Source organism: Emydura macquarii, unplaced genomic scaffold, assembly GCF_026122565.2.
Source record: "Emydura macquarii macquarii isolate MOO-44397 ecotype Brisbane River unplaced genomic scaffold, CSIRO-AGI_Emac_v2 contig_3113, whole genome shotgun sequence".
Lineage (NCBI taxonomy): Eukaryota > Metazoa > Chordata > Testudines > Chelidae > Emydura > Emydura macquarii.
In genome coordinates, this window is record NW_027133250.1 from 1,140,432 (window position 1) to 1,165,993 (window position 25,562).

At 45.7% G+C, this 25,562-nt stretch overlaps 1 protein-coding gene across 2 annotated transcripts in view; it reads left to right on the top strand.

The window, feature by feature from the left end:
• EYA3 (EYA transcriptional coactivator and phosphatase 3) overlaps positions 1-25,562 on the top strand; it is a 140,819-nt gene that overhangs the window by 53,984 nt on the left and 61,273 nt on the right. For both annotated transcript variants that reach the window (XM_067530834.1, XM_067530835.1), the window contains exons 3-5: positions 6,931-6,974; positions 13,954-14,033; positions 22,967-23,033. In XM_067530834.1, the coding sequence (XP_067386935.1) occupies positions 6,931-6,974; positions 13,954-14,033; positions 22,967-23,033 (191 nt within the window). The remainder of the gene's footprint in view (positions 1-6,930; positions 6,975-13,953; positions 14,034-22,966; positions 23,034-25,562) is intronic.

Below are 25,562 nucleotides of genomic sequence, written 5' to 3' on the forward strand. Positions count from 1 at the left end.
AGAACTGCCAGGAGCAAAGTGATGTGTGTAGTAAGGAAGCGCTCAGGAGCGGGAAGAGAAGACATCTCCTGTGTAATGCATGTCAGCAGGATTCCACAGGAGATTCTCTAGCTATAGAAATAAAGTACTACTGCTCAGCCTTTCTCTGCAGTACTCCCATCTAGCTCCTCCAGCTAGCCGTCATCACTCTTTGCAGTCCACCCATGTCCATTCGCCGAGTACCCACTCATCACCATCCTCCACATAGCCTCAAGTTTCTATGGCTTGCAGGAGTGCCACAAATATAAAGATTGCAAGGGGTAGATCTTGAGGAGGTCTGACAAGCTAACCTGGTGGATAGCACATGTGCCCATGTAAAGACCTCCTTGTGTGCTCATAAAGTACACAGGTATCTAATTCCCCTCCTTAGGACGAGTGAATTAATGATACTCCACCTCTGCATGCTGCAGGAATTGGGGGTGTGGGTGGGGGAAATGCTCCGCAAGATTTCAGGGGCTTTGTGGATAATATGCTGAACATGAGTTTCCAGCATGATGCTGTGGCCAAAAGGGCAAATGTGATTCTTGTGTGCATGATCAGTAGTCTTGAGTAGGAGGAGAGCTTATTTTACTTCTGTGTTTGGCACTGGTATGACCACTGCTGGAATCCTGTGTCCAGTTCTGGTGGCCGCAGTTCAAGAAGGATGTTAATGAATTGGAGAGCATTCAGAGAAGAGCCACGAGAATGATTAAAGGATTAGAAAACTTGCCTGCTAGTGGTGGATTCGAGCTCAGTCTATTTAGCTTAACAAAGAGAAGTTTAAATCGTGACTTGATTGAAATCTAAGTACTTACATGGGAACAAATATTTGAGAATGGGCTCTTCAGTCTGGCAGACTGTTGAAACTAAACAAATTCAGACTGGAAGTTAGGCATACGTTTTTAACAGTGAGGATATTTGCTTGCCGGAACAATTTACCTAGGGTTGAGGTGGATTCACTTGCAACTTTACAATCAAGACTGGATGTTTTTTTAAAAGATATGCTCTAGTTCAAACAAGAATTATTTTGGGGAAGGTTTATGGCCTGTGTTGTACAGGAGGTCAGACTAGATGATCACAATGGATCTTTCTAGTTTTGGAATCTATGAAAAAAAATCCATGTTAGCACTCAAAAGGAAAGGAAGTTCACACACAAACATCGAAGTGTAGTGAAGGTTGTAAGGGCGTCTTTAATTCTGGTATTTTTTAATCTTTGAGTGCTTGGCTGTAAAATTGTAACCAACTACTTGGTTTTTTTGTATGGAATATCGAGATAACTATGGAGATAAGCTAATGTTGAAGTTCAGCTGCTACTTAAAAACTGTTTTGACCGTGTTACCCCCTCTTTCTCCAAAACTAAACCAATTAGTTTGAAACATTGCTTGTGTGATCCTGTGCTAGAGTCAAGATTATTCTGAAAAGTTTGAGGAAAACTAGATAAAGCTTTTTTTGGGGGAAATATGAAGGCTCAAAAAATGAGGCAATCTTACTTCTTGACAGTTTTTGTAATTGCAGGCTCACCATACTTCCAGAGGCTTGACTTAGAACTCCACTTCTGTTTTAATCTGTTTGGAGTGATGGGTGTCTTTGATTTGTTTAGGGGATTGGATGGTGGAATTATTTAATTATAGCACTTTCTGCATTCATTACCTGACTTTAACTATGGAGCCACGACCAGTGCCTCCAAAATATTAGCTAAGTGGAGTTCTTTTTATTTTGCATTGCTCTGATGCAGATGTTAAAGAGCTTGAATTTCCCTAGTACCAATGGGCACTATGGCTTGAGATGTGATATGCAAGGAGTCCCACAGAGCTTTTGAGGTGAGGAGGGATGGGCTTGAGCAATCATGAGGGGTAGGGTGAGGTAGGAAAAGAGAGAGACTTGAGACATACATGGGGGATGGAGCAGTATGGGAAGGAAACTGCTTCCCAGATAAATTCCTTAAACCACTTTGCTTTCACTGTCCTCAACGGGGGAGAGCAGGAAGCAGGGAGCCATGTGGCTACTGGTCAAGCAATCTGAGGAGAAGCAGAATCTTCCCCAAACTATGCACAACATCTTTATATCTGATTCCAAAACTCCCATTGATTCTGACTCCGCACTCCTGTAGCATTTAAACTGGCAGGTGACCTGTCTTTAGATTGCTCCAGCGAACAACTCCTACCATGTATGTAGCTGCTAGAAAATGCCTTGCTTTAGTTCCCATAACAATGTGTGGTCATTCACGAGACAGTTTTTGTAAAGCACGTGGGGTATCAGATATAACATTTAAAGGTGGCTGAAACACAAATGTATTGCTGATTTCTGGTTGTCTATGAAGGAGGAATACATAGAACTACGAAGTGCAGCTTTGACAGCACTCATGCCTTTTGCCACAGCCTCTCTGGGAATCAGGATTTTCTGCACTAGTTGTTATTAAAACAAATCCCACTCCCACCTTGCCATTGAAGGCATACACACATGGGACAGAAGCGGAGGGAAGGTGGGACTCCCTATATGAGCAATCTGAAGTAAGAGCAATTGCTTCTTACTGCCTGGCATGCTGACCAATATGGTCTCATTGATTCCTTATGCTCCCCTACCTGTCTGTCTCCATCTGTTGTTTCTTGTCTTATGCTTTGATAGTGAGATCTTTGGGATAGGGCCTGGCTTTCGGTTCTGTTTGTGCAGCGCCCAGCATCGTGGGGTCCTGCTCCATGGCGGAGGCTCTTAGGTGCTGCAGTGCACTAGCTGCCCTGACCCCACCTCTGAGTGCTCAGCAGGGCAGGCATGGAGTCGACCCGGCAGCGTTCTGTGGGCCAGTGGAGGGTGCTGCGTGGCTAAGGGCCTCAGGCAGTTTGGGAGAACGAACTATGCTGATACGGGCATCTCATCTTAGGCCATTGTTAGGAGGTGACCTTCCACTGAAAGGTCGATTCTTCATCCCTGAGCTATGTACAGGCAGGAATGAAGGGTGTAAGGCATTGATAGAATCTATTACATTTCCCCTGATAGGTGAAGATTCTTGCTTCCATGTAATACATGTGTATTAAAATAAATATTTGGTTATAAACAGTTGCTTTAAAACATTTTCAGTTGCTACCTAACGTGATTTTTGTGAGCCTGTTATGCAGGTATTCTCATTTAAAACAGGTTAGATTGTATCGCACCATTTACTGACCCAGTAGCCTAGACTTAAACGTTTTGTAATCCTAAATATTTTCCTTCCCCACGTGACTCTCATAGAAGTGTGGAGTAAAATTAGATTCTATAGTGATCATGTTACAAGCGCTGTAGAAATGTGTCACATGTCATGTTTTGTGAGAAGATAAACATCTACTTGTCATAGTTCAAGGTGCAATATAAATTTCAAGGCGCAATATAAATCTTTTACAAAACCTTCCCAATAGGAATCTGGGCTCAGGTCGCCATCGTGTCAGTGAGTTTATGTAACAGGAGTGGCTGCCTCCTTTTGAGTGCCTGCATGTGGCCAGATGTCACTCTTCGGCACTGTGCCTCTGTTTCCCCCTCTTCAGAGACCGCACAAACTCCACATACTTTTTCTGTATTCAACACACCCCTTTCGGGGGTCGGGGTTTATTCATAGAAAATAAACTCAAAATAAAACTCGGAGTCCCAAATAAAAGTCCAGCAAACTAATGTTTCCCTTCCTGCTCCCAGGGCTTTCTGCCTGCAATACTCTACAGTCTGTCCACTGCTGGCCTAGGATTTCTTCCAGCTCTCCCTGTCTGGAGAGCTTTTGCACTCTGTTTCACCCCCTTCTTGCTCAGGGTCTCTCCTATTTTGCAGTTTCCTCCCAACCCTTCCTGGCTGGAGACTTAGTCCCAAATCCCAGGACTCTGCTGGAGCCTGCCCACTCGTAGCAGCCTCTGCTGTCTCTGAACATCCCCCCTCCCTCTAGTTTCCAGCTCCTCTTTACCTGCTCCCTGCTGGGTGTCCCTCTTTCAGTAATCAGGGTTGGTTAGCCCCTGGCCCTCCAGCACTTACAGGGCAAGTTCCCCGTTACAGTTCAGAAGCCTGGAAGTGCACCGTGTCAAAGAGTGCTGTCCTGGAGGACAGGAACATCTGTCACCTCCAATGTTATCCTCCCTAACCTCATATCCCACCTCAGTTGCAGGCTGTGAAACCAGCCCACTAGATGTACAGTGCCTTCATACCTTGGATTCATGCCCTGAAGTTGGGGCTGCTGACTAGCAGTAGAGGTGGGATTTGGCAAGTTGGGATTTAGTCTAGGCAAAACTTAGTCTTGCCTCCCAACAGCTACTAATCTTTTCCCCCCTTGTGGCGTGGTGCGCTCTCGTTGGTCTTTGAAACCCTTCAGCCAGCATGTTAAAATGTAGTGCCCATAGCTCGGTACCGAGAAAGGTGGCCTGATTGTCAGAGGATGCTGACCAGCCACAATCCCAGCTGATGTCAGCAGGAGCTGTGGATGCTCAGGACACTTATTTAAGTGCTTGAAGCTGGGATGAGGGGGCTGATAAACTCCTACAGTTTCTACAGATTGTGTGACCTCTGACAAGCCTCAAAGCCTGCTCTTAGGGGTAATGTTCTTCCCGTGGGTGTCCCTGTCTGCAGCGATGAACTCCCCACTTAAGGATGTCTGAGGTGTGCCATAGTTTGGCTCCCCTCTTGTACATCTAAAGATGTCTGGACAAAGGAGGGAAAGATTCTCTCAGTTCCTTCACTCCCAATATGACTAAATAAAAAAGCTAAGGCATTTCTCCACAAAGGAAACCGGTAAAGTTAAGTTGTCAGTGGTTTGAATGCATATTCTAGCATTTACAAAAAAAACCCACAATCCATCCCCCATCTAAAACAGTAGAAATCCTGGAAATGCAACACATCCAGCTACTGTAACTCGTTCTCTGCAGCAGTGCCCTGAAAAAGATCAGAAATGCACACCGCAGACATCTGTAACAAAGCCATTTCGTTTACCAAGGATAATTGTAGAATGCTTCAATCTTAATCGCATAGGCCAAATTCCCAAACACGTTCAGCATATTGGCTGCACGCTGGGTGCTGTAAGTTCTTGAAAATCTAGCCCAAAGTGTCAAAATTAGGAATTGCTGCGTGCTGATCACTTCTGAAAATCTGTTACTTGGCAGCTTCCTTTACTGTTCATAACAGCCTTCCCAGCAGGTAACCTGCAGGGCTAGAACCTCTGCTATGGGCAGCCATTGCTCAGTGACCTCACCAGTGGCCACCTGCTTATTGCAAGGAAGGGAGGAGAGGCGCTCCCGTAGTCAGACCCACCGGGAGAGCAGAATAGGCGCTTGTTACTTCAGTTCTGTGATGACCACTGGGGACTGCCCCACTCTGGGGGAACCCCTCAGGCGGTGCGATCCAACAATCTGTGGCCTGGACCCTCGGTTAGGGCTGGGCAGGCCAAGTAAATAGGCTCTAGCCCAAGACAGTGTGAGCACACAGTCTATAGCCCAGGCCCTCAGGCAGGGCCATGCCAGCAAAGAGACCAATCTCTAGCCCTATGCAGGGCAAGCAAAACAAGTCTATGGGCCTGGCCCTGAGGCAGGGCGGGCAGGCAAAGGGGAGCAGTCCCTAGCCCTGGGTAGGGCGAGCAAACACTCTTTATGCCCAGGCCCTCCGGCAGGGCAGGGCCGACAAGGTAGCTAGTCTATAGCCCTAGGCAGGGCGAACAAACAGGCTCAGGGCCTCAGGCAGGGCAGTCACCCCGAGGTTGGGGTGGGTAGTGGGGAGGGGGATGCAGGCCCACCAAGGCTCCAGCTGAAACTCGTTGACTCGGTTGCAGGTCACAGCGCAGCTGGACTGTCGTCAGGTTTCCCTGGGCTCCTTCCTTCCCCCCTTTCCCTGGAGTACCTGGCTCTCGGAGTCACCCTCAGTCTCTGGGGTATTCAGCTAGTGGTAGGTTTCACAGCCCCTCGGTGTGGTGAACTGGCGGCAGGTCTGGCAGCTCCTCTAGGTCGCAGGGCCCAGGTATCTCCTCTGCTTCTCGGGAGGGTAGATAGCTCTGGCAATTCCTCCAGGTTGCAGAGCCCAGGGATCTCCTCTGGTTTGCAGGGCTTAGGCAGCTCCGGCAGCTCCTCGGGTCTCTGGCTGGTTGGCAGCCCTGGCAGCCTCTCCTCAGGACAGTGGTCAGACTCAGGCCCCAACACCAAGGGAGAGACGTCCTTCTCCCTCAGCCACCCTCTCCCAACTGAGCTGGAAGGCCTGCCCTTTATACTTCCCCTTGCTGTCCCAGCTCTCTGCTTCTGGTCAGGTGGGGGTGGACTTCCGGTCGTTCTATCTCTGAGGGAGGCCACACCTCCCGGCTGTTACAAATACATCATGCTACCATTAGACCACTGAGCCATCCACAAATGCAGAATTAAATACTAGTGTAATCTCTCCCTTATTCTAAAATGCAAGTCAGGACTTCTGATTTGCTACTGTTGTGAACAGAGAAATGATTTAAATGTCTGGCTTCAGGCATTACTTTGATACGGAGAGAGTAAGGGATCCTAGTTCCTGGCAGCTGAGCATTGTGTGCAGTCTGAGTGCTAGATGTGTTCAGAGTAGGATTATTTTAGAATTAATTAGAGTTCCTTGGATTACAAAGATAGGTCCCTATCAAACCTTGGGAGTTGAGTATCCCAGTTTGTGTTGTTTTGTTTTTTTTAAAAAAAGGATTGAGGGGGCGGAGGGGGAGAGAGACAGGAAAAAAAGCAACCATCCAAACAAATTCTGCAGTATCAGCAGCTGTTTACATCAGAAAGCATACAAGTTCCACTATTTAACTCCAGAACTGAAACACAAGGTTACTTGAATTTAAAAAAATACTCATAGTAACTGTATTGCAAACTATGATTAGTTTCTAATTGCAGCTGTCACTTGTGTACTGAGATTGTCAAGGACAGATCTCTGTTATGGTGCCTTTGAACATTTTCATCTTTGCAGGTGAAAAAGGCCAAGATGCAGGAACCTGGAGAACAAAGCTTAAGGTGTGTAGTACTGATTTTGATTTTAGTGTTGACCAATTGTCAGTTACTTGTTTTCATTGTACGCTTCAATTGAGAAAGCAGGAGTATGTTGCTGTGTGCCTTTTCCACAAGGCTAGGACTTTTATCATTTATCTTCCTTTGGCCAAGTAACATCATTCTGAGAAATTTCTGTTTTAAACAAAATTATTCTTTTAGACATAATGAGCTTTTAGAAGAGTGCTAAATCTAGCTAAAAGCATTTTCTGTGAATAGCTGCATAGAATTTAAACAGCATCAACATACACCTTGCTTTTAATATTGCATTGCAATGCTTTATTTAATATATTCCATGGAGCAGTCAGGTGAGACAACCATTCACTGTATAAGGAATTCTCTGATTGATAGGATCTTTTATTTTAGACTTAATTCACCGTTATGTAGTTTTTGCCTAGTAGCTGTTTTTAAATGTCTGTATTTGGAGTAAGATTAATCACTATTACTACATTTAGAGAGACGCATACTATGCATATCCAATCAGTGTGTGAGAAAATGAGTGGGACAGCATTATGTCTTTTCTGATTATTTTTCTGTCTTTAATTGGATTGTCATGACCAATAGGTCTTGAACCTGGGTTTGCAGGGTTTCTAGGAGCAGCCACGCTACAGCCCTCCATCTTTCAGTCTGCTGATGCTTCTGTACCTGGGACCAGTGAAGCCCAGCCCCAGTGTGAGGTGCTCCCCTGCAGTCCTATTGGCGGTCTCAGAGTAGCTGACTGGCTGGCTGGCCAGCCCTACTTAAGCCAGCAGCAGGAGCAGGAAGCTGTCTGAACAACTGGGCTCCACTCCATTCTAGACTGCATGCCTTGTGCTGCCTGCTCCTGCGCTTCCAATATCTTTGGAAGTCCCATCTCCTGGTAGAATTAATCTGGGCCATATCTGCTGGCTTCCTGGACGCCTTCGAGGAGCAGTGGGCACTGTCCAAGGTTCTCTGCTCTGTGTCTCCCTCTGGGTCTCTGATTTTGAACCGGTGACCCTCACTTCCCTCCCTGTTTTTCATTTGTTGTTCCCCATAATCTTTTGATGCATTGGTCCAGTGACTCCTCTTCTAAGGCTGGCGGGAAGGGCCCTTCAATGTGGGTGGACTTCCATCCCATCCCCCCCCTTTCCCTGTCTGAGCTTCAATAGGTGCTCCTGCTCCTGCAGCTTGATTTCCTGGCATCCTGACCTGGTGTGACTACTGGCATCTGACTCGTGGTTCTGATCCCTAGTTTGTCTCCTGCTTCTGCCTCCCTGGTGCCCTGATTCAGCTGACTCCTAAACCCTGTCTTGTGATCGTGGACTATGACTCTGAATACTAGCTTTGGGTGCCCACATCCCAGCCATAACAGCTTGTTCATACCACAGTTACCCAGAGGGGACGAGGGTGCGAGAAAGATGCACCCAGCAGCACCACTGCAGCTACTAGCAACATCAATCTCACCCAAATGGGCCCTCCATTTGTAGACCCATGTTGCACAGCTGATCTCAGACAACCAACAGCTGCAGGAGCAAGTGAGGCAGCTCAGCACTGAGAATACTGTGCTATGAACGCAGCATGCAGTGTTTTGCCCTGAACAGGGGCCTGCAGTACCATTGCCTAATGGTTTGACAGGAACCATCGGTGGTTCCGGGGCTTCATGAACCAATGCTGCCTTCTATTTCTGATGCATCCCAAAATCCATGCCTCTGACCAGGCCAAAGCAGCCCTGGTAATCAGCCTGCTGACAGGAGATGCATTAGACTGAGCCTCCTCCATGCTGGAAGGCCATACCCCGGTGCTGTCAGACTGGGATGCTTTTCTCCAGTTGATGTCCACCATCTTCAATGACCTGCACCAAGTGTGAACAACTAAGGCTGACCCGAGGGGGCTCCGGCAAGGCACGTGGCTGCCTATGCAGCGCACTTCCACTGCCTCACAGCACATACAGAGTGGAATGAAGCAGTGCAGCTGTACCAGTTCCAATGGGACTTGCAGGAAGAAATGAAAGATGAATTGGCCTGCTACGGAGATGCCAGCAGGCCTAGATGCCTTTGTGGATCTCTCCATCCATATAGATAATTATCTGCGAGAACAAAGGGAGGAGAAAGGCCTGCAGCCTCCTTTATCACGTTTCATAACCTTAGCTTCTGTATCACTGACTAAACCCAGGCATGCCAATCTGGCTCACCAGCAACTCACACCTGATGAAAAGGAATGTTGTCATTGGCAACACCTATGCTGCTACTGTGGTGAAATTCGCCATGCCATCTTGGACTGCCCAATATGAACACTGAAAAGCATGGGGAAACCAGCCAACCCAGGCCTGGTGGGGAGAACCGGCCTGGACCTTGCAAGAAGAGAACTTCCCCATACCCTAGTCCTTACTGAAATGCGCCTGAATCCCATCTACAGCCTTCCAGTTCTGCGTCCCGGGAGACCCCTGACAGATTCCCCTCCAACAAGCCCTCATTGATTCTGGAATGTTAGACAATTTAATGGATGCAGCGACAGCTCAGGCTCTACAGAGCCCCCTGCTATGCAAGGCCATACTCGACTCATTAATAGAGTGGCTCCAGTCAGTTCTCCGTAGCTCCAGCCCTACATATCAGGACTGTACCGTCTTACACAGCTCAGTGCTCCCCTGGTCAGTGAACGTTCATTAAGTAGTTCGCCACTTCCTCAGTGTCAATGGACACACACACACTAGCCTTTGTAAACTGAGCTGAGATTTCCCAAGCACTTCAACCAAAACACCATTTTAGGTAAAAACAAAGCAGATTTATTAATTACAGAAAGATAGATTTTAATTATTATAAGTAGCAAGCGTAGAGATCAAATTTGGATACTTAAGAAATAAAAATAAATTTGCAGTCTAAATTCTACAAACTAAGCAGGATTTGAATCAAGCAGTGTCTCACCCTGACAGATGGTACAAACAGGTTACAGTTCCCCAGTACACAGGCTGGACTGGTCCTTTTGCCAGCCTAGGACCAATGTCCCTAGTTCCAAGTCTTTTTTTCTTACAGGCGATCTTTCAGCTGTTGATATGGGGGAGAGAGGCCAAGTGATGATGTCACTTCCCCTCTTTTATACTTTCTTCTAGTTTGCTGGAAAGATCCTTGCTGTGATGTGGGAATCAGGCAGCCCCCATTGGACTGGCAGTCTCCATTGCCTACGTGCTCTCTCTGAGAAGACTCTGGGATGGCCGTGAGGAGAGTGGATTCCCTTGAATGGGTCTAGGTGCTGATGGCTCCTCCTTTGTTGTAACTGAAAGGCTGGTTGTGGGTGTTCCTAACATCACAACATAGCAAAACTTCATACATCACACACAATCGAAGAGGATATTAAAGTTCAGCACATCAAGATTTTTCAAATGATACCTCACAAAGCGGATATTGCACAAAACATATCATAATCATAACACACTGATGAATATGGGGGTTCTAGAATACTACTTTGCAGTACAGTGTGTCACAGTGGCCCATAGAACTTCAGCCAGGGGCGAAGATACCATTTGGATGGATACATGCAATGTCAGAGCCTGAACTGACAGCACTATGAGAATATCTCCTTGAGAACCTGAACTTAGGAGTTCATCCACAAATCAACTTCACCAGCAGGCATGCCTGGTTCTTTTCATAAAAAAATGATAGCAGTCTCCACCTCTGTGTGTATTACTGAGCCCTGAGTCACATAACGATCAGATACCCACTACACTTGATAGCTGAGTTGTTGGACTGTGTGGGTGCTGCCTGCATATTCACGAAACTGGCACTCCAGGGAGTTTACAATCTCATCCATGTCCAAGAAGGTGACGAATGGAAGACCACCTTTCGGACCTGCTATGGCCGTTTCAAATATTTAGTTATGCCATTTGGACTGAGTAATGCTCCAGTAAAGTTCCAGCATTCCACTAATAATGTGCTACGAGACGTGCTGGACTACTTTATGTTAGTGTATTTAGATGATATATTAATATTGTTGGACAGCGTGGACCAACACAACAGTCACGTCCAAACAGTCCTGGAGAGATTCTGACAACACTGCCTCTGCACTAAACTAGGGAAGTGCATATTTGATCATACTTCAACAGAGTTCTTGGGTTTCATTCTGTTCCCAGAGGGCATCAAGATGGATCCATGCAAGGTCCAGGCTGTTTGAGACTGGGGAGCCTCCTGCCATGTGTGTGACCTGCAACATTTTTTAGGTTTCATGAGCTTTTACCAGACGTTCATTTCGAATTTTTCAAAAAACCTGAGCCTTCTCACTGCCCTAGTCTGAGAAAAACACTATGTTTCAGTGGCCATATGAGGCCCAGCACACATTTGAGCATTTGAAGCTTGCCTTCACCACTGCTTCAGTACTGGCCCACCCTGACATGGCTCAAGCTTCTGTTGTGGAAGGCAGTGCTCACCATGATTGGGGCAGCCATATCCCAAAGGCATGGACCTGAGCAAATACTGCATCCAATTACCTATTACCTATTACTACCACACCTGCTGAGCAGAACAATGAGATCCTGGACAAGGAGCTCCTGGAAATTAAGACTATCTTTGAAGGTGGTGGCACTACTTGGAAGGGGCTTGTCATCTGGTCCAAATGCTTACAGACCACAAGAACCTGGAGTACCTTTGCAAGGCCAAAGCCCTGAACCAACAACAACAGGGCCCTGTTCTTCTTCCAGTTCAACTTTACCTTGACCTACTGCCCTGGAATCAGGAACAGCAAGGCTAATGCCTTGTCCCAAAGATATGGCCCAGACGACGAGGCCCCAGTCTGGATCTAGCTCACATTTTCAAATCCTGTGACTTTCTTAATGCAGCCTGCTGCCAGGATCTGCTCGCAGTCATCTGCTCTGCCTCTGCCTCCAGAATTCTATCTGATGAGTTGTCAATCAAGAACTGCACGACACCTGGGAGAGGGTCATGTTTGTGAAGGACTGCATCTATGTCTCTTCCCTCCCCACCCCCCAGATCCGCAAAGCTGGCAGTTCTCCAACTGTGCCATGACTCCTCCTCGGCAGGACACTTAAGGTGATATAAAATGCAACGATTAACGTTTTTTCTTTTGGTGGCCCTGAATGCACTCCATGATAAAAACCGTTATAGCTTCCTGACACTGTGTGTCTGCATCAATATCAGAAACCCTGTGATTTCCTGCAGCCTCTGGACACCCCATCTCATCCTTGGGAAGCCATTTCCTTGGACTTTGTGGTAGAACAACCATCCCAACAGTGGTAGATTGCTTTCTACCATGGTTCACTTTATTCCCTGCACTTTATTCCTTTTTTCTTTTATTCTGTGGAAGAAGCCACCCAGCTCTGGTTAGACAATGTAGTTCACCTTCACGACCTCCCAGATCATATCACCTCTGACTGGGGACTATAGTTTACTGCCCGCTTCTGGCACTAGACCCTACTTTATTAGGACTCCATGTGCACCTGTCCTCCACTTACCATCTGCAGTCAAATGGCCAACTGGAAAGAATCAACCAGATCCTTGAACAACACTTACAGTGCTACACCAACCATCTGACTGGTCTTCATTGTTACTTATATGCAGAGTTCTCAGACAATAATGCAGACCACACATCCACAGGCCACAGCCCCTTCTTAATCATCTATGGCTACCACCCATAACTTCACCCACAACTACCCGCATCCTCCCCCGATCCATCTGCCTCAGATCTAGTAGAATACATCCAAGAGGAGGTGAACAGACACTTTGAAAAGACAGCAGAGGACTACAAAAGACATGCGAACAAACATAGATAATAGGGACCCGCCTACTGCATAGGACGAAAGGTATGGCTTTCAACAGAACTTCTCCAAATGTACAGATACTCCCAGAAACTAGACTATCAGGTCCTTGGCCCATACTGCAGGTCACCTTCGTGCTTCAGCTCCCTTGATCCCTTAGAGTCCATTGTGTATTCCACATCTCACTTCTGAAACCATAACTGAGAACACATTCTGCATAAAGCCCAGTCGGCACTTGAATCGGTACAGGTACTGTCTCAAGAGGAATGCATTATTCATGACGTCCTCAACTCTAAGATCAAACAGGGCACATTATGGTATCTGATCGATTGGGAAGGTTATGGCCCAGAGGAACCCATTTGGTAAGCAGAGAAAAATGTTCATGCTCCCACCTTGGTACAGGCCTTCATAGGAGTCACCCTGAGAAACCTGGACCCACATCACTTAGAGGTGTCCCTAAGGGAGGTGGTGATGTCATGACACATGGGTCTCGAACATGTGCCTGAAGCCTGCTGATGCTTGCCTATCTAGGACCAATGACGTCCAGCCCCAGTGTGAGGCTCTGCCCCTGCATTCCTATTGGTGGAGTTCCAGAGCAGCTGATTGACTGGCTGGCCCTACTTAAGCCTGCAGCAGGAGCAGGAAGCTGTCTGAATAACTGGGCTCCACCCTGTTTTGGACTGTATGTCTTGTGCTTCCTGGTCCTGCTGCTTGATTTCCTGGTGTCTGATTCGTGATTCTGATCTCCCGGTATCAATCCTGACTCTGGTTCCTGATTCATGGTTCTGATCCCCAGTTTGTCTCCTGACCTCCTGGTATCCTGACCCAGCTGATTCCTAAACCCTGTCTTGTGACTGCGGACTCTTGCTCTGGCTACTAAATCTGGCTGCCCACAATCCAGTTGTGACATGGATTATTTTTGTCCCTTTGGGATATTTCACATTTACATGTTACAGCAAAGGTTGTATGAAACCTCTGTGTTTTATTAAAAGTTTATTATTTTGAGAAAATTAGTGAGTTATCACTCTGAAGGAGATGAGGATTTGATATTTGTACAAAGAGATGCAAGGATATCTTCCAGATTCTACAGTGTTTCCCTGGGAGTTTCCCTGAGCACCCTGTGGTCTTTGTTGGCTAGGAAGATCAAAACCAATTGCTTAAAATTTCCGGTGGTGTTTAGTGCACAGTGATGTTGGTAGCTAATGTGTTCTTTTATCCTTTCAGTCAAGTGAGCACCACAGAAGTCAGTGACCAGAAACCTGAATCTTCAAGCCTTGGCCCAAACCTTCCCATGTCAAGTGAAAGTAAGGATCTTCCTGCTTGTGGTTCTGACCCCCCTCACTCCCTTCTTTGTGTCCCTCCATTGGTTCCCCAGAGCCCGCTGCACCAGGCACAAACTTCTTTGTGTCCCTCCATTGGTTCCCCAGAGTCCGCTGCACCAAGCACAAACTTCTTGGTCCTTCACCATTTACCCCGTTTTACCTTTCAAATCTAATTACTTATCAGAAGCTCATCCCCTGTTATTGCACCACTAATTATGCCAGTCTCCATCTCTAGCTCCCTCCTGGCAGTTTCTCTCACAGACACCTTCCTTGCACACATCTCTTGTGCTTGAGAGGAACTCCTGGTCAGAATTCACGAAGCCACTATCACGGCCTCTTAAATCCCTCTCACCTACCTTTCCTGCAATGCCTACAAATTACTGCTGCCTGGTATTGGTTAGGCTGGTGACTACCTGTGACTACCAATGTAAACATCCCTGCCTCTGTCATTACCTTGTCCCCCCCTCCCCCCGTGGTTTGCCTGTTCATTTCCCTTTGTGCATTGTCTAAATCTTAGACTTTAATTTCCTTGAAGCAGGGACTGTTGGTTGGTAATGACATATATTAAATGAATGGAACCGTCTCTTCATAAATTGTCATTACCTCAACACAAACACCCTGAGTGGAATCTTATAATAATTTGCACTGCTAGAGCACAGTTAATTTGATGCTCTGAGCTTTACAGAAAGTTTCTCAAAACATCTGTGAAGTTAAGTAATTTAATTTTACAGATGGGAAACTGAGACACAGAATAAACAACTCACAGAAGGTCACATAGTGAGAGAACTGGAATGCATCCTTCGTACTTGATGAGGAGCGTCATTAGCATACTGATAGCACTGGAGTTCAGAATGTCCCCTAGTGCCTTCAGTACAGTTAAACAGGAGGTGACAGAGTAGAACTCCCTGAGGGTCCTCACTTGGGGACTTCCATGGGACATAGTGTCTACAATCCACTGAGGGTTTGTCTACATGGAGAATTAGTGTGTGGCAAGGTGGAGTGTAAATCTACAGTGCACTCGCTTGCCATGCACTAAGTGGCTTTGTGGACCTTACTACTACATAATAAAAATTATTTTTCAACTGATGATCCCTGTTGTATTCCACTGTGGTTACGCATATGCACCATGTGCCCAGAATCAGAGAATTTGAAAGTAGTGTCTGTGGGTCCGTGCATGTATCCTGACTTGCCTTGTGCTTCCATCCGAGGTGATAAAGGGGTGGGGCAGACCTACCGTGTCGCCAGTTCCTTCTCATTGCGGCATGGTCCGGTCAGAACTTTCAGTGTCCTCATCTCTGATGCGGTTCTAATTACGGCTGTAAATAGTTTTATTAGTTTTTAATACATTTTTACTAGTTTTATTTCGTTTCTAGTTTTAATAGTTAAAAGTTTTAAGTTAGTTTAGTGTAGACTTTGCCCCCATTCATACTCCTGTTCAGGTACCTGACCATGCCGAGGACTCTGGGCTTCAAACTCTGTGCACCTTGCCTGCGATCCTTCTCAGTCAGTGACAGCCATCAACACTGCCTCTACTGCATGGGAGAAGCTCACATCGTGGCTTGGTGCAGTATTTGCCAGTCCTTCCCCAGCTGTACCCAAGAAGGCCGTGCACTTCATTTCCACAAGTATTTCATTGAGATGGCCATGAGACTGCAGTCGGACCCATGCCAGAATACCCTCCCCAGACATTGGCCTGATTCAGGGAGGAGTGCACTTCTTGCTGTGGCATCTGACTCTGGTGCCGGCAGAACCACCCTCACAGATTCCATGGCAGTGCGTAGTTGGGAGATTAGGAAGCATTCCAATAAACATGGAACTAAGTCTTCCTCCAGGTTTAAGGAACTGGACATTCCCTCCACCAGCTTGTCCCAAGGGGCCATAGCACATTCTAAGTCCCACTGGCATGAGAAGAAGACCCATAAACAATGGGATCCAATGATTACAGGTGGTGAACCATTGGCGCCATCATCTCCAGCACTCCACAAGATGAGAGAACCTCCTGCACCAGGATGGATATCAGTACCATTACCGGCAACCAGGAAAGAGAGAATATCCCTTACACGAGGCAGAGCTGGATCCGTGGCTGCAACCCAAGAAGTCTTCACTTTGCTGGATCCAGAGTCTCTTCCTCCATTTCCAGAGAACTCATATCCATGCCACGGGATATGCTTACAGTACGGGGTCTCTTGCCTTCTTCTCATGTGTTACACACCATTCCATTGGCTCCGACAGTACTGCCATTGGAAATGTAGTCTGCCTTTTCCTTTTCCAATGAATTGGAACTGGTTATGCATCCATCTTATAGTAGTTCCATCTAGATTGTATTTGCCTAGTTTGTTTATGAGAAGGTCATGCGAGACAGTATCAAAAGTAAAGTCAATATATACCACATCTACCACTTCCCCCCATCCATAAGGCTTGTTACCCTGCCAAAAAAAGCTATCGGGTTGTTTTGGCATGATTTGTTCTTGACAAATCCATGCTGACTGTTACTTATCAACGTATTATCTTCTAGGTGTTTGCAAATTGATTGCTTAATTATTTGCTCCATTATCTTTCCGGGTACTGAAGTTAAACTGACTGGTCTGTAATTCTTCCATTTGTCCTTATTTCCCATTTTATAGAATGGCACTTCCTGAATTATGCTAAATTCAAGGAATTCGCCAATAGTCTCCCACAACAAGATTATACCTGCTTTCACATCCTCATCAAAGAAGGTAAACTCATAGCCAGAACTCCTCTCCAGAATGCAGTGGACACAGCTGATACCTCCTCCAGGGCCATGGCTACAGCTATTGTGATTCATAGAAAGTCTTGGCTCCATGCTTCTGGTTTTCCGAGGGAGATCCTGAATACCATCAAGGACCTCCCTTTCCATGAATCCTATCTCTTCAACTGGAAGACAGATGAGTCTTTGCATACACTAAAAGATTCCAGGGCCACCCTTCATTCATTAAGCATCTACACTCCTGCCCTGGAACAAAAATTTCACTGCCTGTCATCTACCCAAAGGTACGGGGTCTCCTCAGTATTACCCACAGAGACCATATGAACCTCCACAGAAGCAGCAGAAGGTCCAGAGATCCCAATTATCCAGGCCACTCTCACAGGCTTCAACGTCTCAACCCCCAACCTCCAGCCATGAGGTATTTTTGACAAGCTTTAAAGCCACCAACCACTGAGCCTACTGCCTCATGACCCTTCCACTCCATTTGGGGGTCATTTAGAACTCTTTTTCCATGCTTTGAGTGCAATAACAACAGACACCTGGATCCTGAATGTCATCTTCAATGGCTTTACAATCAAGTTTATAACGCTATCTCCACCAAGTCCCTCCCTTCGGGGACCACTCTCACAACAGTATTCTTACCCAAGAAATAAACTCATTACAATGAGAAGCAATAGAACGCGTTCCTCTAGAATATCAAGGAACAGGGGTTCTACATGACTTAGTTCCTCACACCCGAGAAGAAGGGTGGTTGGAGACCAAACCTCGATCTCTGCCACATCAGTTGCTTCATTTGCAAACTCAAGTTTCGCATGGTCAGATTGGCAACAATAATTCCATCCTTAGAAAAAGGCATATGGTTCATATCTCTCGATATGAACAATGCTTATTTCCATGTTGACAACCACCCTCCCCACAGATGTTTTCTCAGATTTATGGAGGGCTCTGACCATTTCCTAGACAGAGTACTAACCTTAGGGATAGCTAACGCTCCCAGAACCTTCACCAAAGTATTTTCCGTGGTAGTGGCTCACATCAGGCATTATGGTCTCCTTGTTTTTTCCATACCTCGATGACTGGTTCCTAGCTACCAGGTTCTGCCAAGAAGCCCATTCATCGACCTCCATGTTACTCAGCCTCCTTTCTTCATGGGAGTCAGCATCAAGTCAATCCTCAACCCCACACAATCACTGCACTTCATTGGAGCTACCCTAAACTCTATCACGGCTCGGGCATACCTGTGTGCAGACAGGTTTCAAGTGATGAATGTCATCATATCTCACATCATGAATAACCCTTGTGTACCAGCCAAGATGTGCTAGTCTCTATGACCACATGGCTTCATGTATCTACGTGACTCCCTTTGCTAGACTTCACCATCACTGCCTGCAGACATGGCTTCAGTCCATGTACTCACCAAACTGTCATTTTGTGATCCTCAGGGTGACAGTCCCACCCAAGATACTGTCATCCCTCCTATGATGGATAGACCCACATCGCATGTGTGTGGGTGTTCCTGGACAGAACTATTATCACCAGGACATTACTATTTGACTTGAGAGCTCGTATGGATGACCGTACCACACAAGGGACGTGGACACTTCAAGAATCCAAAATACACATCAATGTCCTAGGACTTTGAGAAGTAAGAAGGGTGTGCAAATCCTTTCTTTCATTCATTCACTCTCATCATGTCTTGATCATGTTGGACAACACCACTGCGGTCTTTTACATCAACAAACAAGGGGGAGCAAGATCCACCAATCTATGCATAAAAGTGGTCAAACTCTGGAATTGGTGCATCCGAAGTCAGATCACCCTATCCGTAGCCTGTCTTCCAGGGGGGACACAATGTGCTCGTGGACTCATTCAGCAGACAATTTGTGATCGTTCATGTATGGGAATTTCATGACACAGTGCTACATAACATCTTTGCACAATGGGGGATCCCAACCAGGGACCTATTAGCTTCTCGGACAAACAGGAAGTGTGCCACATACTGCTCTAAAGGAGCCCACAGTTACCGCTCTCAGGACAATGCCCTCTTGTGTCTTGATCACACCAGTTCAACTGTGCCTTCCCTCCTGTACCGTTCCTACCTCAAGTGCTCCACAAAAACCATCAAGACAAGGCAATGGTCATTGTGATTACCCCTTTCTTTCCCAGACAGTTCTGGTTCCCCAATCTTCTGCTCATGTTGTGCTGCCCACAGATCCGCATCCCATGCTTCCCTGACCTTTTGACACAGTGCAATTGTGAAATCAAGCACCCCAATTCATAATCACTCCACCTCATGGTGTGGTATTTGAATTGGCATCAACTATAGAATGGGCATGTTCCTCGGTCATACAAGTCATTCCCTCTAACAGTAGAAAAAATTCCATTAGACATGTTACCGACTTAAGTAAAGGCATTTTTCGTCTGGGGTACAACATAAAGGAGTTTTACCAGAAGCATCTGAGATTCTTCTAATCCTGGACTACATTCTATCCTTAAAGACATTGCGCCTTGCCCTCAACACTTGGAGAGTCCACCTAGCAATGATCAGTACATTCCATCCTCCTGTGGAAGATTACTCTATTTTTACACACCTGCTAAGAGCTAGATTTTTGAAAGGCCTCCTCAGAACCTTCGCACCGTTGCGCCTCACTGGGACCTGAATCTGGTACTGTCAATATTAATGAAGCCCTCTTTAAGCCAATAGCATCTTGCTCCATGTCTCTCTTCTCTATGTAGGTTGCCTTTCTTGTTGCCATCACTTCAGTGAGGAGTATGGAGAACTCAGAGCTATGATGATCAGATACACCATTTACAATCTTCCAAAAGGATAAGGTTTCCTTATACCTACACTGAAATTTTTACCTAAGGTGATCTCCCAATTTCACATTAACAATCTGTTCACTTGCCTGTATTCTTCCTGAAACCGCATGCATCTGCAGAAGAAGGTTGCTTCCATTTCCTCAACATCCAATAAGCTCTGGCCTTCTGCCTGCAGAGAACGAAACCAATTGGAAAATCTATTTATAGTGGTAGCAGAGAGACTCAGGAGACAGGCTGTCTCCACCCCAGAGAATCTCTAAATGGATTCTAGCTGCATTAAACTCTGCTACCAGCTGTCAAACTTACCCCACAGGGGTATGGGCTCACTCCACTAGAGCTGAAGCTATGACCCCGGCATCCCTTCAGGACGTGCCTGTCATGGACATATGTAGAGCAGCCATGTGGAGTTCTGTCCACATCTTTGCAACACATTATGCTTTGGTGCAGGACTCAGCAGCAGATGCATCCTTTGGCACAACACTTCCACCTCATCCTCACACCCTCCTCCAAGTTAGGTACTGCATGTCAATCACCCATGGTGGAATATAATAGGGACCATCACTCAAAGAGATTACTTTACTTTCCTGTAACTGCAGGTTTTTTGAGATGTGGGGTCCCCACTACCAGCTCTCCTTCCCCTCTGCTTTGGATCTGTCTGATTCATAGTGGAGAAGAAACTGGAAATGAAGTCAGTCTGTCCCGCCCTTTATCACCTCGGACGGAAGCACGAGGTGAGTCAGGACATGTGCGTACCAACAGATGCTACTTTCAAATCCGCTTCCAGGAGCATGGTGCGTAAGAATAACCTACAGTGGAATACAAAAAGGGACCACACATTTCAAAGAACCTCCAGTTACAAGGAAGTAACCTCCACTCTCTAGTGCTCTTTGACCTACTGCTGTTTGGTAGTAGATCATAGCACGCTAGGGAACTTAGCAGAGTACATACGACTTGTTAGTGTGCAAGGCAGTGCACCATGGATTTACACCCCAGTTTACCACACACTAATCCCTAGTATAGAGAAGCCCTGAGACTTTCTTTGTTGTCATCTCTATTAGTAGCCTTCAACATAAACATTCAGTAGTTATTAATAATACTAAACAGCAGAGGGAGCTATATCATTAACTTTTATAGGGTTCAGACTGTAATATCAAGTTGAATTAGGTCATATAACTAAACTACCTCCCAAAACACTAAGTTAAAAGAAAGTTATTTTGGTTGTGAAGTCAAAATGTCAATTGAAGGTTGCCTGTGCAACCTCAGTTTGGCCCTCTAGCACATACACTTCTTTAATTATATAATCACACCCTGTTTCCATAGACCCCTGCTTCATTCAGTGCATAGGGCAAACAGTGCTCAGGGATTGAGGCAGTTCTTATGCTCTTCATTCAATGTTTGGCCTTTGCCTTATTTACCGTACACCATCCAAACCCTGCACTGAATACAAAACTAGTAATATCCTCATGGGCTCCTCTCTGGTACTTATCGATGTAGCATGAAAGCCTCACCGACGCTAATGAATTTATATTCACCCCTTCCCTGTGAGGTAGGAGAACATTTCTCATCCCCATTTCATAAATGTGAAAACTGAGACAAAGGCAAAGAAAGAGACTTGTGGATGCATGTTGAATCAGTGGGAGAGCCAGGATCAGAACTTAGGTCCTCCTGACTGCCAGTGCCTGTGTACTACAACTCCACATCTCACTGCTTTGCTGCCAGAGGTGCTGAGCATCCACAGCTCCAAGTGACTTGACTTACAGTTCTGCGCACTCAGCACGTCTGTGCATCAGGCCCCTGGGTCTTCACATTGGGCACCCAGAAAGTAAGAAGCATGCAGTTAGTGGCCACCTGCCAACAATATTGGTTTAAGAGACATGCCACGCACCCGTAGGAAGTGTGTGATAGAGCCAAGATAGAAGCCAGTTCTAAAGGGCATTTAATGGCCTTCACTCCAGGACCATCCTTTCCCTTGCTGCAGTTCCTTTCCTCATTCTCTTTGTGCGTCCCAACTCCTAGAGCAAATGAGGCAGCAAGCCCGCAGAGTAGAATGCACATTTACTGCAGTCTAGATTCATTCCCTGAACACCAGCTACCGTGTGCACTGAATGAGGCCATGGTCTTGTAGAAAAACAACATGTGATCATGTAATGAAAGAGTGTATTACAAGCTACACGCAGAAGGCATGGATGACATTAAATCGGACATTTCTGCACTTTTGAGTGCTTGCCTTTGCAACCTGAATGACTTTCTTTTCATAGTTTTTGGTATGTAATTTCCTTTTGCTTTTTTTAAACAGAAAAAAGTAAAAACATTGGTATGTACAACAGTAATAAACGTCACATCATCGGTGTTTGACCTGCGGCTCAGATGTACACTTGAGCTACAGGACTAACTACATTAGCTGGAAGCAAAAGGTGTCATTGTACGTGAGCAAGCCACTAGAGGAGGATGGATACTCCACAGAAACAATGACTGAGCAGCCCCCTTTTTACAGACAGGATAGCCAAGGACAGGATGCGGCAGGCTCTTCTGGACAGGCTTTGTGGCTAAGTGAATGTGTTTTCGGTTTGACCCCATCACTCTGCCCCTAGAAGACAGGTGAACTCTTGTCTCATGTGGTGTCCCCAAGAGGGAAATGGACTGTCAGAGCCATGTGCTGGGTCCAGGGCAGATTGTAAAGGTTGGTGCTCTCCCCCTTGCTGCTATAGATGTTCTGGCAGCAGCCGGGCTGTTTCTCTACCTGTCCCAAGAGATGGGTTGGCAGGATCCTGCCTAATAGGGTGCCCCCAGAAGGAGAAGATTGGCTGCTGGTCATGTACTTTGGGGGCGGAGAGTCTGGCGGCAAAGCCTGGCTGAACTTGGCCTTACGATCCCTCTCTCCCTTAGCCATGATAGTTGCTCCGGTAACAGCTGGGTTCCAGGGCATTCTCAGTGCAGTGCATGCTGAAGTGAGGCATCGGATCCAGATGCATGTGAAGAAAATTAGAATGTTCGGGCGGGTTGTCATGCTCCCAAAATCCAGGTGTACAATGAAAGCCACAGAGGCTGGTGTGATCAGCCTGTGAAGGGACAGCTTGCGACATGGAAGAGAGAGAGGTAATAGTGAGTGATGCACTTATCTGCAGGGGCTGGAAGTTACATTTTTCATCCTGTTTAAACAGCACGTGTTTGTAAATCTCTTTTAAGCCAAATATCCAAAGAACCCCAAAAACTTCGCAGGCTACGTGGTTTGTCAGGTTAGAACACACCATGGGACATGCTGATGTTTCACTTGCAATTCATTACGTTTTGTTACTCTTAGAAATTGTGTAATTTAAAAAAAAAACCCTGTCTTTACAATTCTGTTGTATAAATGTTTCTCTTTCAGTTCTGACATGCACTGATTACATCCCAAGGTCACCAAATGACTATACCTCACAACTATATTCTGCAAAGTAAGTTGAGCAATTGGTTCCAAATCCTATAACTGCATTTTTTCGCTAAACTATTAAATCTTTTGGTTTAGTTCTGAAAGAATTCAAATATGAAATTACAGAACTATCAATTGTGGTACGAAACCTATCACTTTAATCAGCTTCTGTACCAGATGATGGGAGGATAGCTAATATGACACCAGTTTTTACAAAGGCTCCAGAGGCAATCACAGCCCAGTACTAACCTCAGTACCAGGCAAACTAATTGAAACTATAGTAAAGAACAGAATGATCAGATACACAAATGAACATGTAAGAGGAAGAGTCAACATGGTTTTTGTAAAGGAAAATCATGCCTCACCAATCTGTTAGAATTCTTTGAGGGGGTCAACAAACGTGGACAAGGGTGATCAAGTGGATATAGTGTACTTGGACTTATAGAATGCCTTTGACAAGGTCCCTCACCAGAGGCTCTTAAGCCAAGTAAACAGTCCTGGATTAAGAGGGAAGGTCCTCTCATGGGTCAGTAACTGGTTAAAATACAGGAAACAAAAGGTGGGAATAAATGGTCAGTTTTCAGCATGGAGAGAGGTAAATAGCAGTGTCCCCCAGGAATCTGTATTAGGACCAATATATTCATAAATGATCTGGAAAAAGGGGTAAACAGTGAGGTGGCAAAGTCTGTTGATATGAAATTATTCTAGATAGTTAAGTCCAAAGCAGACTGTGAAAAGTTACAAAGGGACCTCAGAAAAGTGGGTGATGGTGCAACAAAATGGCAGCTGAAATTCAGTGTGGATAAATACAAAGTAATGCAAATTGGAAAACAATTCTAACTACACATTCAAAATGATGGGATCTAAATTATCTGTTACCATTCAAGAAAGAAATCTTGGAGTCACTGTGGATAGTTCTCTGAAACATCTGCTCAATGTGCAGCAGCAGTCAAAAAAGCTAACAGAATATTAGGAACCAGTAGGAAAGAGAGAGATAATAAGACAGTAAATATTCTAATGTCACTATATAAATCCATGATATGCCCACACCTTGACTACCGCATGCAGTTCTGGTTGTCCCATCTCAAAAAAGATACAGAGAAGGGCAACAAAAATGATTAGGGGTATAGGACAGCTTCTATATGAAGAGAGATTAAAAAGACTGGGACTTTTCAGCTTGGAAAAGAGATGACTAAGGGGGGATATGATAGAGGTCTATAAAATTATGACTAGTGTGGAGAAAATAAATAAGGAAGTGTTATTTACTCCTTCTCATAACACAAGATCTGTGGGTCACCAAATGAAATTACTAGGCAGCAGATTTAAAACAAACAAAAGGAAATATTTCTTCACACAACACGTAGCCAACCTGTGGAACTTGTTGCCAGTGAATGTTGTGAAGGCCAAAACTATAACTGGGTTTGAAAAAGAACGAGAGAGTTCATGGAGGAATATTTCATCAATGGCTATTAGGCAGGATGGTCAGGGATGCAATCCCATGCTCTGGGTGTCCCTAACCTCTGACTGCCAGGAGCTGGGAGTGGATGACGGGATGGATCACTCAAAAATTGCCCTGTTCTGTTCATTCCCTCTGAAGCACCTGGCATTGGCCATTATCAGAAGACAGGACACCAGGTTAGATTGACCATTGGTCTGATCCACTTTGGCTTATGTGAACCTTCCCCTTGTACCATCTCCATCTGCATTTAGCAGAACTTTGAATGCTGCAGAATGGTTTTTATAGATGACAAATTGGTATTGCTGCACATGGGACCCAATCCAGCACTCGGGAGCCAATGGAAAGACTGCTACTGCTTTAGGGGGAGATGGATTCGGCTTTTGGTGATTACCAAGTGGCATGACACCTTGGCAGTGACTGAGAACATGGGGCGTTATAGGCGTATTCCCCAGGTATTCAGTGAATAAACAAACTGGACATGAGTAAAAATGAAATAATTTCTTTGTGCATAAAATCAGACATATAGGGGAGAGAGAAAGGAAAGGCATAACATTTCCAAAAGCGTTTAACTGACTCAGGAGCCCATGCCCCATTGACTGTCAGTGGGATTTAGGCTCCATGTTACTTGGGTGCTTTTGAAAATTCTAGCCATGATCTAATTAACATATATGAGTGTGGAAGGGTTCCCTCTAGTCTCCAGTGCTTCTTTTGCTCTAGTCGTAAATACTCCAAGTGAAAGAGCTTCCCCCACTTCCCTTTGGAGACTGTTTGACAATCTAACAGTTATTGTCTGTGTCTCCTCATGTTCCGTGTCATTGTTCTTTTTCTTCATTTTATTCTGTAGCTTCTAGTTCTACTCTTTTTAGTACCCTGAATAATTCTTGCCCATAGTTATTGACAGTTCCGTTGTCCCTCAGGAGTGAAATTGTCATGGTAGGGCTCTGGAGGAAGAAAAAGTCTATGAGGTAGGTGAGGCCCACTTGGTTAAGGGCTTTGAACAAGAGGACTGGGGCTCTGAGCTTGAATGGGTGTTTAGGGACACAATGCTGTGTCTGGAATACAGGGCTGATATGTTCCTGGCAGTTTAAGTTTATG